This window comes from Oncorhynchus keta, chromosome 3 (genome assembly GCF_023373465.1).
Source record: "Oncorhynchus keta strain PuntledgeMale-10-30-2019 chromosome 3, Oket_V2, whole genome shotgun sequence".
NCBI classification, from domain to species: Eukaryota; Metazoa; Chordata; class Actinopteri; order Salmoniformes; family Salmonidae; genus Oncorhynchus; species Oncorhynchus keta.
The window spans coordinates 1,200,977-1,214,940 of NC_068423.1; the positions used below are offsets into that span (position 1 = coordinate 1,200,977).

Sequence of the window (13,964 nt, forward strand, 5' to 3'; positions counted from 1 at the left end):
ACATGGCTTGAGGAAGTGACGCATCTCGGCGTCACATCAAGAGCATATTCGGTGTAACCGGATCGGGGTCAGCGATGTCTGCAGAGAGATATCCCAAGGGTTTTGAGTTCAGTATCCCTTCCCTTCTATCAAGACGGTCCTCAAGACAGTTTCAGTGACAGTTTGGTCCCCCAGTACGACTCGTAAGGCCGTCTTTACAGATTTGATCTCTCGCTTCCATGTTCCTCCAAAATGAGGAGCGCCTGGAGGGTTAAATTTGAATGAGATTTGTTGGTTCAACGGCTTGGAAGGCTTTCTCCAACCTGGCTTCTCCTGCCTTGAAGTTCGTACCTCTGTCAGCCAGGATCTCGTAGGGTTTCCCCCGTCGGGAGATAAACCGCCGTAGGGCCATGAGGAAGGCTTCCATATCCAAACTCTCCAGTAGGTCCAGGTGGACACATCTGGTTGTCAAACACTTGAATAGAATGCCCCAGCGCTTTTCCACATGACGACCTAACTTGATCATCAAGGGGCCAAAGCAATCTACTCCTGTTGACCAGAAGGGTGGTTTAAGGAGGCGCAAGCGAGAAGGGGGTAAATCTGCCATTTTGGGCACCGTAGCTCCGGCCCGCCATCTCTGACATTCTACGCAGGCGTATTGGTGCTTACGAATGGCTCCTCGTCCTCCAATTATCCAGTACTTCCGCCTCATCTCCCCATAGACCCTCTCTGGACCTGGGTGGAGAAGCCGCTCATCATAACTCTTGATGAGGAGCCTGGTAAGAGGGTGTCTGGAGTCAAGGATAATTGGGTGGATAGCATCTGGGTCCAAAACCTCTGCTTGGCGCAGCCTCCCTCCACTCTAAGATAGGAAACCGCCCCATAAGCTCGCTCCGAAGCGTCACAGAACACATGCAGTTCCAGGCATGATCCCAGTTGGTCAGCACAGGATGGTACATAACATCTTGGCATTTGGACATCAGAGAGCTCCGTTAACTCAGTTTCCCAACAGATCCATCGTTCCACTAGGTCAGCCGGGTGGATTGGTTCATCCCAGTCCCTCTTGATCTGCCACAGGTCCTGGACCAAGACTTTGGCCCGTGTTGTGTATGGCAAGATATACCCAAGGGGATCGTATTGACTGGCCAGGGTCCGATAGATGGTGCGCAGAGTGGGGGTTTCGGTACTCGGGGATGAGCGGTGCTTATACCCCAGGGTATCCGGTATGCAGCCCCACCTCAGTCCTAGAGTGGGCTCTTCTGGGTTAGCACCAGACTGCGTTAGCCATAGTTCACGGCTACTGGACCTAGCTTGTGGCGGGAGGTGCTGGATAACCTCCGCTCTGTTACTAGCCCACTGTCGGACCTCAAATCCCCCTTTGGACAGGACATTCCGTACTTTATCAAGGAGTGATTTCGCTTCAGCCGTGGATGGGATGCTCTGTAAGCAGTTATCCACATAGAAGGCATTTTCCACTGAATCCAATACTTCTGGGTCACTGTCTGGATGCTCCCGTGCGTGTCTCTGCAGAGCGTATATGGCACAGCAAGGACTGCAGGTGGTGCCAAATGGGAGTACCTGCCATTCATAGATTGTGGGCTCTGCATCTCATTCCATATCTTGCCATATGAACCGGAGCAGTGTGGTGTCGGAAGGCAGTAAACGAATCTGATGAAACATGGCTTTGATGTCTACACTGATGGCTGTAGAGTGCTGCCGGAACCGGAGAAGACACCGAGCAAGGAAGGACCTAAGGTTGGTCCAGGGAGTAGACAGTCATTCAGGCTTTGACCAGCTGCTTGGAATGAACAGTTGAAGACAAGTCTATACTTCCCACCATGTTGCTGGATAACATGGTGAGGGAGATACCAGGATTCACGAAGTGTGTTTCCCTCTTCATGAGCTGTCACTTCAGTGACGTAGCCTGCCTTCACAAGGTTATGAATCTCCCTGTTATGAACTTCTGCAAGCTCAGGATTCTTCACCAGGCGTCGCTCCTTTCCACGCAGTAGTGGGAGTACAGCCCGTGTTGTGGTTGCCAGAGGAGGATGGTTGGGCACCCGTAACAGTGGGGTTGCATACCTGCGAACGCCATCCATTTCAGTGGTGGTGGTGCTCTTCTCCAGGAGGTCTAATGCATAGGAGTCATTTTTCGAGCGAGTGACCTCCTGTAGCTTCCGGTTGGAGAAGGTGTCCATCTTCCAGAGCATCTCAACATTCCGAAGGAGGTAAGTGGCTGCATCTGGACTACTTCTGGTGAAGAGGACTTGCTGTGACTGTACAGCTTGGGTGGAGAGAAGTAGATGGGATGGACCTTGCACAGCCCAACCCAAGGATGTATGGACAGCAATGGGTCCTCCTTCTGGTCCAGCTCGTATAGGCTCAGTCGGGGTGACGAGATGTGGGTGGTCTGACCCAATCAGGATAAGTGGTGCTACTCTGGCCAGGTTAGGAAGAGGCAATCCTCGTAGATGAGGATATTGTTTCTGTAGAACACTTACCGGGCAGGAGTGCTCTGCGAGATTCAAGCCATCTGCCGTGAAGGCATTGGTGATGTTATAGGCCACGTCCCTGTTTCCTGAAGGTGAAATGCTAAAGGTTACAGCAGAGCCTTTCATTTGGATAACATCATGTCGCACCGTTCTGAGATTAAGGGTCTCGGGGGTCCCTTCCAGGTTAAGCTGACGGGTGGCCGCTGTGAGAATGATTGTTCTTTCTGACCCATCATCTAGAACGGCGAATGTATCAATGCTTCTCCCTTCACTTTGCAGAGTGACCTTGACCACCTTCAACATGACCCTTGGAGACCGGTTCTGCTGGTCGAGGTACAGCTCCTTTGCAGCTCCTACCATGAGCATACACTGCTCCTTCTGTGCTTGGGGAATTAGATCATGCAACACATTGAGATGGATTTCTTTACAGCGGTTGCAGGGTTTCCTCAATGTGCAGGTCTCCGCCTTATGGCTACGGGCACACTTGTAGCATCGCTCGCCTGAAGTGATCCAGGCCTTCAATTGAGTTTGAGTGAGCTTTCTTACTCTGGGTCATGAGCCAAGGAAGTGCCCCTTACTATTGCAATATGGGCAGTAAGGCTGGAATTTGATGTTCTTGCTCTTGAGAGGAGTCTTCTTCCCGGGTTCCTCCCCGGCCTCACTATTTAAGTACATGGTAGTGGGATTTGGTCTTTTCTGTCCCTGCTGGCGTTCAAACTCCTTCCCAAATTCTTTCCCCTTCTGCATAGATTTTGTGGCTATGGTGGAGATTGTGGCCTGGTGAGCGATGCTCTTCGCCTTTGCCTTTACCTTCAACCATGCGGCCAGGTCTCTGAGAGCATAGGTGCTTCTCAAGCCCTCTTTCAGGATGCCCTTATTCAAACAATGTTCAATGAAACTGTCTGAGGTACACTGGAAGTTTGCTAAGAAGCCTGTCCACGTGGGAGCCACATTTCAGCTCGTTCCCATCTTCTCCTTCAACGGATTGGAGCATCGAGGTCAGGGATTGGACAGCCAGGGAGAATTCTTGGAAGGCAGCATGGTCTCCCATTTTAATTGGAGACGTGTTCAGGATGTTGTTTAGTTCATTCTGGACTAGTTCACCATATCTCGCCTTCAGGGCCTGGAGAGCAGCAGTGTATGGTGTTTGCGGAGTGCATAAAGGATTGGGCCAGCCTGTATGCACTGGGAAACCGCAAATGATCCATTAGTACTTGGTATTTGTAGCGTTCTGACAGATGACCGTGAATACCCAGTAGGCTCTCCAATGCCATTTCCAAAACGACAAATTCACTCTCCTTTCCATTTTCAAAGTATGGCAGTTTGGGTCTGGGAATACCGTAGGCTGAGGCTACTAGAAGTTTCATAATGTTGGCTCCCTCTTCTGGTTGCGTGAAGGATAAACCCGGGACTTCTGATGAGCCCACTGTGGCCTCATTGGGCCTGTCCCCTACTGTCCCAGACCCTCCTTTTGTGGCAGCCGGAATTGGGCGAGAGCCCTCCGACCTGTTGTTTGAGGACTGGCCTGGCCCTGGATGAAAGGAACGATTTGCCTTGGTTGGTAATTGGCGGAAAGGCGAAGGAGTGATGCTTTGTCCAGATGGAGGAATGCTAACTTGTGTCACTGGCATAGAGGTCGTTGGCGGAGCGGCCCGTCTTCCGTGCTCCGTGTTGGCTGTTGACCCCGGAGCCTCAGAGGACTGTGTGGCATGCTGTACCAGAGGGGCAGATTGGGAAAGAAAGGCAGACAGTTCAGGTCCATGTGGAGGGGTGGTCAGGTCAACTCCCTGTTCGTTCCTCTCCAAGAAGGATGAGACCATCCGTGCCTCCTCTAATTCCCTTCTGGCTTTACGGTGCCGTCGCTGCTGTGCCAGGTCCTTGGCAATGAATTCCCTTTCCTGTAGAGCTCTACGGGCCTGCACATCCAATTGGTGACATCGTTCGTCAGCCTGTCGTACCTCCTCAATCTGACGCTCAATTTCCTTCAAAGCTAATAGTTTCATCCTCTCTTGTAGGACAGCGGTCTGTGAATCGCTGAGGGCTAGTGAATGGCGGCTGCCATGGCCACTTCCAAAGGGGTATCCACTGGTCGAACTCCCACTCCGTCTAGAGTGCTTCGACGATTTCCCATTAGTTAAGGGGTGAGCAGAGCCTGCCTCTGGAAGCTGGTCGACCTGTGCAGTGGGAGTTACCTCCTCCATAGGTTCTTCACGTAGACCACTTTCCTGCTCCAAAGCAGTTTCCGGTCCTTGGCTCAGAGGGGATGGTTGATGGCTGAAACGTATAGTTTCTATCAACTCTTTGAGCTCTGGTGGGCTTGCCCTTTGATGTCGGAACCTCGACCACTTAATCCTTAAGATAACCAGGTGCTTGCCTGGTTCTTCTGGTGCTGCTGGTGGTCGAGGATGAAGCCTTTGTTGCTTTAGGCTTAGCTCCTGGATATTTCCTTTGTTCCAAGACCTTTCCCTCAGCTGCTCTCTCCTCCTCACTTCTTCCTTCCAGTGGAGACAATTCTTCCCTCTCCGCCTCCATTTCCTTTTCACCTGTCTTTGGTTCAGTCATCATCCGGCTCAAAGGACCATTGAAAGATTATTGTAATCTGTGTGGGTAGCTGGACAGGTAGGATGACTGACAGTGAAGGTGAACAGGTGGTCACGTGTCAGGTGACAGAGGAATGGATGAGACTGAGGCAGGAATTCCTTTAACCATAAAGTGGTATATTTACTGAGTAGTCTGTGCTGCATCACAAAGGAAACAAATAACATGTATACAATCAAATTCATAATCAAAGATCAAATCATATCAGTCATTATTAACATAAGTTAAGGAATTCAACAGTCCAGTTCATTAAGAAGTCAATAGTAATCATCCGCGAGTCATTTCGGCTCATAACTATTTATCATAAATCATGAAAGAATACAAACAGTGAATGGTTATACAATCTATAATCTCCATGATCAAAGTCAATCAGTTAGCAAACAATGACGTTTCTCATGTCACTCTTTCAATTGTCTTCGTGTACATATAATTCATTTCAATACACATGAACCATATCGATCACGGTCAGTGGTAAAAATATACAAAAATCGGAACAGTTTTTCCTCAGGGTTTTGCCTGCTACATAAGTTCTGTTATAGTCACAGACATGATTGAACCAGTTTTAGAAACGTCAGAGTGTTTTCTATCCACACCTACTAATCAAAGGCATATAATATATTCCTGGCATGAGTAGCAGGAAGTTGAAATTGTGCACGCTATTAATCCAAAAGTGGAAATGCTACCCCCTATCCTTAAGAAGTTTTAAAGAATCAGACCTAGAGCTCTGAAAATTTAGAAACCTGTTCTAGAGCTCAGGTTGATAGTGCATGGTGAGTTATGTGGCTCTAGAAGGTCCTCTAACTGACAAACAGCCTTGTACATTTGCAATAACTTCAATTCATTTTGACCATTACCAAAATTACATCATTTAGAAAAGTCCCATAGTCGCAAGACTAGATGCATTGAAACTGTCTGATAGCTCATTCAAGGACCCCGTAGCAAGGCATGGAAAAAATGATTTTCAGCACCAATTAAGGTCGTTGCTCGGGCACCGATTAACCTATCCAGCCGAAACTCGGGATTCAGGGTCGCCTCACATAGGTCTACACATAAAGTCAGAGCTGAACCCACAGCTAGAACGTAACTACATTTTGTGTTTATTATGGTTTAAACTAAAGGCGCAATGAATTATGGGCCTGCTCTGAAATATGTGATAGTTGGCTTCGAAACGAGTTGAAAAAAGTGGGTTTGGTGTCAGATGGTATCAGTTTGGTGTCCGAATGATGTCTAATTGACTGATGGACACTGACTTGCTAGTTGAGTTTTGTACATTTGCAATACAGTAAGGAACCATCACCAAAATGACATTCTGAAATTAACACCAACAAGCGATGGAGTGGAACCAGAATCACTGCCCGGCAATCCCGAGTTCACCGGGCTAGTCAATTTTGCATTCCTGCAGTTTTTTTGAGCATGTCAAATTCGTGACGGTAAATGCCCATTGAAACATATTGCAAATGGATAGCCGTGTGCCTGGTGATTGGAACGGGTTACCAGGATAACATTTTTATAATGGTTTTAAATGCCTTTAGGGGTGTGCAAGGAGTCCACAGTTGGGTAGGGAGCACCCCCATCCATGCCCATCCAATAGGGGGTTCCCCTAGTCATTTTGGACATTTTTCAAAAAACGTTTAAAAAAACTCCCACTTCTCTCATGTCACCATCGAGCGATGGAGAGGAACCACTAGCACTGCCCAGCCTTCCTGGGTTCATCGGTCCAGTCAATTTTGTATTTCTGCAGGAGTTTTGAGCATGGTAAATGCCCATTGAAACATATTGCAAAAGCACAGTACATTTGCAATATGATTCAACAGTGAAAAAACATCACCAAATGGACATGATGAAATCAACACAACGAGCGATGGAGAGGAACCACAATCACTGCCCGGCCATCACAAGTTCATCAGGCCAGTCAATTTTGCATTTCTGCAGTATTTTTGAGCAACCCCCACCCGTGCCCATCCAATAGGGCATCCCTTGACATTTTGGATGTTTTTCAAAAAATCGTTACAAAAGAAGGAAGAGATAGCTATATGGAGGTGTGGATGGCTCATATATTTCCTTCAATGTTACACACACATACATTTAGGACTGTAACAATCGGCAGTCTTCCAAAGTTTTTTATGGGCTGTTTTTCTTGTTTGTCTCATCATACATGACAAATAGACCATCTAGGTTGATTCATGGTGTAACATAGTGCTATATATCATTTGGGCAGTATAAAGGCCTTTTGGAATTGGTTCACTGACTTTTGGGTTTGTAAACCGACTTCCTATGATCGTACATGGCAAATGGACATAACATCCTGATTTGGCACTTTCAAATAATTCATATTGCATTTGGCAAATAAATTAAAAAGTGAATTTTGACTTTTGACTTCCTATGAAATCAAATTGCAAATGGACAAAACATATGTCTTATGGACAAGTTTTAAAAACATGTTTAAAAGATAATACAATTTGACAAAAGTATGTTCATACAGTTCATGTGTAATTGACAAAACAACAAATTATAATAATCGAAAAAAAAATCAAAAAATGGTCCAGAAAGCACTTTAAGGGGTGATACATTTTCAAAATTTTACTCTTGGGTCTTCACTTGTGTTACATTTGCAATATGAAAAATGTCAATTTCAGGAGGGTGTTCCCTTACAGTATAACATAATTCTCATCAAGATAGCATTAATACATTAAATAACAAACTCAGTGGCCTTGTGGTTAGTGTGTGTCTGTGTCACTTACGGACATGACCCTCTTGGGGATATGGTCCGACTCCACCAAGGGATTTTTGTAGAGCCACAGCTCCTCTGGCTGGATCACTCTCTCAAAGGGCTCCAGGAACTCTGTGAATCTGAGGAAGCGACACAAAAACTGTCACATTAGCCCTGTCTTTCACAATGCGTTCATTTTCGTATGGGTGGCCCCAGCTGGAATCAAACCCACAATCCAGGTGATGCAAGCCTCATGTTCTACAGGACCACAATCTAGTTACAGTAATACTATGATTTAAGTTATCTTTGATGGTTTGGACAGAAAACTATCACTCCAACACTATGTTTAGAACATTGAAGAGGATTTTTGCTACTGGACTTAACACGTTTTTACACTTAACCTCTTGGAACAACCCATCCCGGATCCAGGAGAATTGTCATCAACTGACACTAATTAGCATAACGCAACGGACAAAAAATATTACTCGAAAATATTCATATTCATTAAATCACATGTGAAATAAAGTGAAACACAGCTTAGCCTTTTATTAATCACCCTGTCATCTCAGATTTTTAAACTATGCCAAAGCAAGAGAAGCATTTGTGTAAGTTTATCGATAGCATAGCATAATGTCCAGTTAGCAGCAGGAAGCTTGGTCACGAAAATCAGAAAAGCAATCAAATTAACTGTTTACCTTTGATGTTTCTTCGGATGTTTTCACTGACGAGACTCCCAGTTAGACAGCAAATGTTCATTTTGTTCCATAAAGATAATTTTATAGCCTGAAATACCTCCGTTTGTTCTTCACGTTTGGTTGAGAAATCCACCGGAAACTGTGGTCACGACAACACCGAAAAATATTCCAAATTAGATCCATAATATCGACAGAAACATGGCAAATGTTTTTTTATAATCAACCCTCAAGGTGTTTTTCAAATATTTATTCGATAATATATCAACCGGGTCAGTTGGCTTCTTAGTAGGAAGACAAACAATCGCTGCATTTGTCTATTATGCACATATCACTGAGAGCCACCAGCTGACCACTGACGCAATATTGTCGCTCACGCTCATTTTTCAAAATAAAAGCCTGAAACTATGTATTGTGACACTAGATACATTAGGGAAGCCATAGAAAAGGGAATCTAGTTGACGTCCCTTTCACTGCTCAATAGGGACGCTGAGGTTTCTAAATAAGACTCACTTCCTGATTGGATTTTTTTCAGGCTTTCGCCTGCAATACCTGTTCTGTTAAACTCACATACATGGAACACACACATGGAATTTGTATCATCATACAAATTACAAAAAGTTATATACAGTATATTTGGACCCATTTTGGCTCGTGAGCACTACCTTCAAAACTACCGACCAAGCTTCCTGCTGCTAACTGGACATTATGCTATGCTAGGCTATCGTTAAACTTACACAAATGCTTGTCTTGCTTTGGCTGTAAAGCATAATTTCAAAATCTGAGATGACAGGGTGATCAACAAAAGGCTAAGCTGTGTTTCACTTTATTTCACTTGTGATTTCATGAACAATGTATCCCTGAAAAAGGGGGGGGTGGGAAAGTAACAGTCAGTATCTGGTGTGGCCACCAGTTGCATTAACCTCTCTGCGCACGGAACCCGGTAGCGGGCTGAAATACCACAACATACGGTGATCGCTACATAAATAGTCATATTAAACATTCATGAAAATACAAGTGTCTCACATGTATCGAAAGCCTAGAATCTTGCTAATCCAACTGTGTTGTCAGATTTAAAAAAGGATTTACTGCGAAATAATACAATGCGATTATCTGAGGATAGAGCCCCATAAAAAACTATTTCAACCAGCACAGGCTAACAAAATCAAACTGCATTATAATAAATAGTTTACCTTTGACGATCTGTTTGCAATCCCAATGCTCATTGTTACACAATGAATGATCTTTTGTTTGATAAAATCAGTTTTTATAGCGTAACACGAAACATTTTGTTAACCGCTTGTGTCGTGAATTCCGTCTCATTCCATTTGACGACATATTCGAGGATAAATAGCCACACAAAACGTGACTTTTCCAGTCATGTTTGGTTTCATTGCAATCAACTGGTTTGTTTGTAACACAATCAAACCTGATGGGCCATTTCGCAGGACATATTGACTGAAAGAAACCGATTTGAAGACAACAAGTAATGACATCATTGTGCACCAATGATATGACCACTGTTTCGTTGATTGACTGTATTTTAACCCAATGACCACTGATTGTCTTGAAATCTAGCTGGGTAGATAGCCAATGAGCTGAGCTAAACGGCAATATGCAATGGTTATGTGTTGGAAGACCAACCCATGTAGTAAACTCTGGCGTAAAGAGAGTCATTCGCTATTGAAGTTTTATACCGGAAGGACCTACGCCAATTACGCACAGCATTGTTTGGTAAACGCGCAGATTCAGCTGTTTATATATCAATCATTATGGTGACTAAGTCAGGGAAAGCTAAATCGAAGTCTAGATATACAGGTGTACACACAATTTTAGAAGAAATTGATCGGAAAAATGAGAGGGAGTGTTGTAGGACGATTCATTTAGCGATTCCCAAGTGGAGGAATATTTTTTGAACGGGGAGGACAGGTTTTGGACTGGTAAGTTATTCTCATGCTAAAGCCCTTGTTTGAAATTAATAATCTAAAATATTATTTGTGATTTATTTTTACTTTAGAAGAAATATATAAACATGTAATGTCATGAAATGTGAGATGCGTGTGTCTGCCGCCCCATCCCAACCCACATGAAATAGCCTATTTGAGGCTGTTGAGGGGAGGTGAGGCCCACAACAATGGCCAAAGTGAAATGGAGACAGTAGATACAGCTGGTCAGTTGTGATATAATAAAGACAGTAGATCTAGCTGGTCTGTCATAATATAATAGAGACAGTAGATGTAGCAGATCTAGAATAATATATTCAACCTATGTTCCCTGTACTCTATATATACAGTATATCTGTTTAATATACCTCAGCAGCACAATATTGTGTAGAACTTTGGCATAGTGGGTGATGTTATATCCTTCCTGTTTGGCACTGTCTGGGGGTCTCATCGGATGGGGACACACAGTGTCTCCTGACCCCTCCTGTCTCAGCCTCCAGTATTTATGCTGCAGTAGTTTATGTGTCGGGGGGCTAGGGTCAGTTTGTTATATCTGGACTACTTCTTCTGTCTTATCCGGTGTCCTGTGTGAATTTAAGTATGCTCTCTCTAATTCTCTCTCTGAGGAGGAGGACCTGAGCCTGAGGACCTTGCGTCAGGACTACCTGGCATGATGACTCCTTGCTGTCCCCAGTCCACTTGGACTTGATGCTGTTCCAGTTTCAACTGTTCTGCCTGCGGCTATGGAACCCTAAACTGTTCATATTTACTCTTGAGGTACTGTCCTGTTGCATCCTCTACTACTACTGTGATTATTATTATTTGACCCTGCTGGTCATCTATGAACGTTTGAAAATCTCGGCCATGTTCTGTTGTAATCTCCACCCGGCACAGCCAGAAGAGGACTGGCCACCCCTCATAGCCTGGTTCCTCTCTAGGTTTCTTCCTAGGTTTTTGCCTTTCTAGGGAGTGTTTCCTAGCCACCGTGCTTCTACACCTGCATTGCTTGGTGTTTGGGGTTTTAGGCTGGGTTTCTGTACAGCTCTTTGAGATATTAGCTGATGTAAATAAATTTGATTTGATAGAGGACTGAGGGTCTTCCAAATATTGAAAGTGTGCAAATAGTTACCCATCTTATTATGTAAATGTATTAATTTTTTTCTTCCTATTTTTTTCCATATTTTTTTCTCCGTGTTTTTTTTTTTTGGGGGGTGTGTTAGAATACCATTTTGGCATTTTATATATAGTTGTTTGTTTCAAAATGTATACCTTCACCAATTTGGCCACTCGGGTACATTTGGGCTACTTGTGTTGGACATGATAAATGTCATGTAGCACACTCATTTTGGAAGTTATCTTTCTGAAACGTTGCACAAGTACAGTTGCCCTCATATATTTCACTGAAATTGTCCCCATCATCCTATCTGAATGTTTGTTTTATCTTGTTCATTTGAAAGATGATACAACAATAAAAAATAAAAAATGCTTTTTTCCATTGTATTATCTACACCAGATCTATTGTATTATATTCTCCTACATTCAATTCACATTTACACAAACTCCAGAGTGTTTTCTTTCAAATGGTACCAAGAATGTGCATATCCTTGCTTCTGGGCCAGAGCAACAGGCAGTTAGATTTGGGTATGTCTTCAGGCGGAAATGTAAAAAAGTAGGGGGTAGCTCTAAGAATCTTCATCAGATGACACTCATATGACATGTTACACAATACATTTATGTTTTGTTCGATAATATGCATATTTATATCCACAAATCTCGGTTTACATTGACACCATGTTCAGAAATGCCTCCAAAATATCCGGAGGAATTATAGAAAGCTACGCCAGATAACAGAAAAACTCATCATAAATTTTGACTAAAGATACATGTTCTACATATAATTAAAGATACACTGGTTCCTAATGCAACCGCTGTGTCAGATTTTTTTTAAACGTTACGGAAAAAGCCTACCATGCAATAATCTGAGACAGCGCTCAGACGTAACAGCGTTTCTCCACCATGTTGGAGTCAACAGAAATATGAATTTACATCATAAATATTCCCTTACATTTAATGATCTTTCATCAGAAGGCAGTGCAAGGAGTCCTAATTCCACAATAAATCGTTGTTTTGTTCCATAACGTCCAATACTAGTGTCCAATTCGCTGCATTTGCTACCACTTTCAGCTCACGTGCCCAGAAGCTGACCCCGGTCCAAGACAACTCGCACGAAAACTTCAAAAATATATATTCCAGGTCGAATAAACTGGTCAAACTAAGTAGAGCATCAATCTTCAGGATGTTATTTTCATATATATCCAATAACGTTCCAACCGGATCATACGTTTTCAGCTGCAGCCAAATGGAATGACGGTAGCACCCACAGAGAAATGCGCCACAGGAAAATGGCATTCTGTCGGGACAGTGACTATTTCCCCTCCCATTCAGTCAAAGTTCACAGCAAAAGCTCCATTCCACTTTCTACTGAATGAGGACATCTAGTGGAAGGCGTAGGAACTGCTACCAGATCCATATCTTGTTGGGGAAGGAGGGGGCGATGACATCAAAGTTGACCCACATTCAGAATTTCACTTCTTGTTTGGAAGATTGCCTGCCCTATGAGTTCTGTTATACTCACAGACATAATTCAAACAGTTTTAGAAACTTCAGTGTTTTCTATCCAATAGTAATAATAATATGCATATATTAGCAATCTAGGACAGAGTAGGATGCAGTTCACTATGGGCACGCAATTCATCCAAAGTGAAAATACTGCCCCCTATCCTCAACAAGTTAATTGCCTACCGGCTGTAAGCTGTTAGTGTCTTAACGATCGCTCCACAGGTGCATGTTCATTAACTTCTTCGATATAGGAGGCGCTCTTTTAATTTTTGGATAAAAAAACGTTCCCGTTTTAAACAAGATATTTTGTCATGAAAAGATGCTCGACTATGCATATAATTGACAGCTTTGGAAAGAAAACAGTTCCGCGTTGTAATGACTGAATTTTATTTTTTTTTTCTTCGCCAAATGTGATGAACAAAACGGAGCGATTTCTCCTACACAAATAATATTTTTGGAAAAACTGAACATTTGCTATCTAATTGAGAGTCTCCTCATTGAAAACATCTGAAGTTCTTCAAAGGTAAATTATTTTATTTGTGAAAATGTTGCCTGCTGAATGCTAGGCTTAATGCTTTGCTAGCTATCAATACTCTTACACAAATGCTTGTGTAGCTATGGTTGAAAAGCATATTTTGCAAATCTGAGATGACAGTGTTGTTAACAAAAGGCTAAGGTTGCTTTGCTACCTCTAGTACTGGGGGCCTTGAACGTGTGCAAGGCATCATGAAGTTAGTAGATATAGGTGTTTGAGTCAAATTTCCAACCCACCATCCAAAAACTGAGTCTCCATTGAAGGTTGGACAACAACCCCAAACCCCAAACACACAACCCCAAACACACAAGGAATGGTTCAAGAAGAGATACTGGACTGATCTGAAGTGGCCAGATCTGAAGTGGCCAGATCTGAAGTGGCCAGATCTGAATCACA

The 13,964-nt window shown here is 43.6% G+C and overlaps 1 protein-coding gene across 1 annotated transcript in view; it reads right to left on the reverse strand.

The window, feature by feature from the left end:
- The window catches only part of LOC118368908 (phospholipid phosphatase 4-like), a 106,789-nt gene that overhangs the window by 68,383 nt on the left and 24,442 nt on the right, over window positions 1-13,964 (reverse strand). The window contains exon 2 of the mRNA XM_035753388.2: window positions 7,811-7,919. Within this exon, the coding sequence (XP_035609281.1) occupies window positions 7,811-7,919 (109 nt within the window). The remainder of the gene's footprint in view (window positions 1-7,810; window positions 7,920-13,964) is intronic.